This window comes from Phodopus roborovskii, unplaced genomic scaffold (genome assembly GCF_943737965.1).
Source record: "Phodopus roborovskii unplaced genomic scaffold, PHOROB, whole genome shotgun sequence".
Taxonomy (NCBI): domain Eukaryota; kingdom Metazoa; phylum Chordata; class Mammalia; order Rodentia; family Cricetidae; genus Phodopus; species Phodopus roborovskii.
The window spans coordinates 1,424,190-1,428,289 of NW_026126639.1; the positions used below are offsets into that span (position 1 = coordinate 1,424,190).

General features: G+C 38.1%; 1 protein-coding gene across 1 annotated transcript; it reads left to right on the top strand.

Moving 5' to 3' along the window:
* The first annotated feature begins 217 nt into the window (after positions 1 to 217).
* Iapp (islet amyloid polypeptide) lies at positions 218 to 3,892 on the top strand. The gene is made up of 2 exons (XM_051173392.1): positions 218 to 308; positions 3,694 to 3,892. Exons 1-2 carry the CDS (start codon positions 229 to 231, stop codon positions 3,890 to 3,892), a joined length of 279 nt encoding a protein of 92 aa, XP_051029349.1. The 5' UTR covers positions 218 to 228.
* Positions 3,893 to 4,100: the final 208 nt, after the last annotated feature.

A 4,100-nucleotide genomic window follows, 5' to 3' on the forward strand; every position in this document is an offset into this window, starting at 1 on the left:
AAAGAATAGCGTGTTGTAATAGAAATTTTCATGTTGTTTTAGGAAAGAAATTGAACATTTGAAACTGTTTCAAAGTTGACAAGCATCTGCAAAAAAGAAATTAACAGAAGTCCTTGTAAAATACAACTCTAAATGTCTTTGGTGGTTCTAATTTAAAATTTCATTAATCGGAACTGAAGGAGAGAGCTTGACTTCACGGTTTTCTCTTCTCAGGGAACTTGAGAAGCAATGCACATCTCAAAGCTGCCAGCTGCTCTCCTCATCCTCTCTGTGGCATTAAACCACTTGAAAGCTACACCTGTCAGAAGGTTGGTGATATGAAAATTCCTACCTCTTTTGAAAAGTGTGGGGAAGTTATAATTCAGCCTGCTATGTAACTAACAGCCCTTGTATTGTTCAACTTCTAAGCAAATACTGCCATGAGCAGTACATGAAGCTGAAAGGTACCTAATTCTGCATTCTCTAGGGACAAGGTCAGTGACTGAGGATTGACTGATAGAACGTCTTATAGATGAGCATGGATAGCAACATTTGTCTGGAAACTTGTTAGAACCCTACAGGGGCAAAGCCAGAGTAAGATGCCAGGAAAACTGACAGACAGACATACTGTTTGACTCCAATACTGAAAGAAACTGAAGGGATTGAACAAAACATTGCTTTTTATATCACATAGAATTTTGGTGCATATTTAAATGACTTGTTTTTCTTCTTCAGAGGGGTCTAGAAGTACCCAAACTTCTACATCTCCTTCTGCAATTTGAAACTATTAAAGAGGAAGCAAATAGAAGGTTTTAAGAAGTTAAATTTCAGAAGTAGTTAAAAAAAAAAAAAAGTCATTTGCTATTTGAAGGTCATTCCATGTGGTGACTATGCAGAGTTATAAGAAGTTATTCTACACAATACGACTCTGAGCATCTGCAAGTGTAAATTAGTAATACCTGAAATAATGTCAATGTGTAGACTGTACGTATACACCATCATGATTTCTGAGGAAGGCATATAGGAACTATTGAAGGTAAACAAAAAAACTAAATGGTGGTTTAAGGCAATCTAAGTTATTTTAAGGCAGCTATTATAATAGTAGTAATTACAAGTTTCAGATGGAAACCACTTAAAACTGTAATTCTCCATCTATTTAAAAGATTCCTGAGACCAAATTCATGAATCTGATTTTAATAATGTAATGAGAATTTCTGCCTAAATCAGTTTTTGCTCCAGATATTATTAGGAAACAAAACTTAGCCACAAAGAATGAAATTTACCTTGGAAAGGGTGTGTAATTTAAGTCTCAGGAACATTATCATCATCCTCTCTTTGTTTCGCTCTGGGGCATTTGTTCCTGGGTGAAGGACTGTTTCAATGTGCAGACATTTCTACAGCACCAGCTGTGATTAATACCAGGAATCATCACAAAATAGTTTTTGTCATCTCAAAACTTACTCGGTTTCACACGGTGTTCTCTGAACCAACTATAATTTTCAATTGGCTCTTTCGTGGCTAAAAATAACTGTAAAATCAAAATGAAGTCTCTAACAAGCAGAACAGTTGAATCATGATGCTAGCGTCTTGATTTTTTTCTTCCAGAGCATATGGAGAATTCCTTGGCACTTCTCATACAGTTAACATCTCATACAGTTAACTTTACTCCAAAATAGAATGAAACACACCCTTACTGTCTGTCATATTATTTTCCTGTTTACTCATAATCATTTGTATTGTCACAAGACATCCTTTAAAAGTCTTTTAGTGTTATTTCTTAACACTAGAACCCTCTTAGGGGATGGGACATATATGCATACACATACCCATCCCTAGTGTGATCTCTAGGAGCTCACAGTAGTAGCAAATCCCTCTACATATGAATGTTGATATAGACAAGTCACTAAGAAGAAAAAAAAAACTACCTGACTATTTTGAACCATCCCGTAAATGCTTTCAACATCTTTAGATGGAAAGTTTCTTGGGGGTAGCAATATTGCATCCGTAACACAAGCTTTAGAGCTTTTGGCATCTTTCATGAGGAGTGACGGCCCTTTCAGCTAACTCAATAAGAGAATGTTTCAGTTAGACTAACTTAAGGTGCTGTGATTGCCCTATAGTCAATTCTCAAAGTCCAGCCTCACAGCTTCCTGTGAAGAACTCTACAGTCCGTTCCCATCACTGCCAAGAACATCTTCAGAGATTGTCCTTCATTGATAGATCATGTTTCCTCCGGTCTCAAATCTACCAGTTTTCAGGCACAGACCAACTTCTAACCCCAGCTATTTTCTAGGAAAAGTCATCCTTATTTGACATTTAAAGTCTGGGTTCTGGAAAGGCTGGCAAAACTCTTTAAAGCATTAAGCTATTTCTTTGAAATGCAGTGTTCATATATGCTACACCATCAAAGAACAGAGATAAATACAGACCAAAAATGTAGATTGTACTCCATGCAAGACAGGAAGATGATTCTGGCCTGAGATTAAAAAGTGGGAATTTGCTTCAACAAAAATGTAAAAGTTAAAATGAACAGCTGGGTCCCACACTGGGCTTCCTTTGCCTACTGACTGTTTCTTTATTGTGTATTTACACAAAACAAGTAGCCAGGTCACTTGACCCTGACAGAAGAGTTTTCTGTAATTGGGGGAAATACAGTAGTAACAAGGTGAAAGTATTTTTAAAAGTCCATATAAAACATTTAGGCTTAGGGTACCTCTGCACACAGGCAACAACGACTCAACACGCCCATCTACAAGGCCCTCACAAGAGACATTCATTGCTAAGTTCCCAGTTATGGATCATATGCATGGTCCTGAGACTTGATTATTTTAGCCCCATAACATTTGCTTTCCACTTTACATGTATCTAAACTTTAATAGTAATTTGATTTCTCTGGAGCTGAAAACTAAAATGCTTCCCATCATGTTCTAAAACTCAACACAGTAAGCAGCGCTACCATTCTGTAGAAATACCATTCTGAAAGCACATTGGTAAGGTTTATTTCTGAAGTAGATGCCAAAGCCCCAAGTCTTCAAAGTTTGGTAGTAGAAACTTTGAGAGAGAGACACTGGAGTGGAGGTTTGGGGTCAGTGGACGTGTACCTTCAAAGGGGGGTTGGGAACGTAATTTATTCTTCTCCCTCTTTTTGTTAGCTTCCTGGTTACCATGCAGTTACCTACTGTGATGCATGTCCTTACTATCCAAAACAACAAGATCGAATGACTCTGGGCTGAGCCCTCAGAATTTCTAGCCCAAATGTCTTTCCTGTTTTTAATTTGATTTGTTTCAGGTGTTCTTATACAAGCAGAAAACTGACCAACAGAGACATGAGACATTCCAAGAGTATAGAGTCGAAATAAATAAATATGCTGCATAGAGGTGTAAATCCAGGTGTGGTGGTACACATCTGTACCCCAACTTTTGGGAGAAATGGGACAATATAAGATAAAGGAGGTTTATTATTATTATTATTATTATTATTATTATTATTATTATTATTATAAGAACATGTGCCAAATATCCAAAGAGATTGCTCCTTGTATTCTGAACTTCCATGCTGACCACAGTGAAAGGTATTGTGTGATTTTGTGGTGTCAGGACTTTGAATAAAGTCCTGAGTGACTTCCATAAAAATACTCCCCATGTTTCACTGTATAAAATAGTGGCGATGACATGGCTGCCTCTCAACCTGGTACTTCTTTCTTATTTGTTCAGTGGTACCAACCCTCAGATGGACAAACGAAACTGCAACACAGCCACGTGTGCCACACAGCGCCTGGCAAACTTTCTGGTCCGTTCGAGCAACAACCTTGGTCCTGCCCTCCCACCGACCAACGTGGGATCGAACACATATGGCAAGAGGAATGCTGCAGAGATCCCAAACCGGGACTCTTTGGAGTTCTTACTCCTTTAGAGTCATTGCACTTCTTCATCTCTTGTTACTTTAGGCGTAAACATTCTGGTAATTTCGTGGATAATTTAACCGTGCCTTTTTCATTTCCTCTGTGAATGCATGGCATCGTGTGCCATGCTTTCTGGCTGTGTGTGTAAATCCTCATCCTAAGAATTGTTTCAAACTGAGGGCTGGTCGAGATGAGATCAGACTGAAGACAATGTCTCTT

Excerpts from the sequence above, each read along its gene's own strand:
- Iapp (XM_051173392.1), top strand. The coding sequence starts at position 229 with ATGCACATCTCAAAGCTGCCAGCTGCTCTCCTCATCCTCTCTGTGGCA. Across the intron at positions 309-3,693 it reads AAAGCTACACCTGTCAGAAG|TGGTACCAACCCTCAGATGG; the intron begins GTTGGTGATATG and ends TTATTTGTTCAG.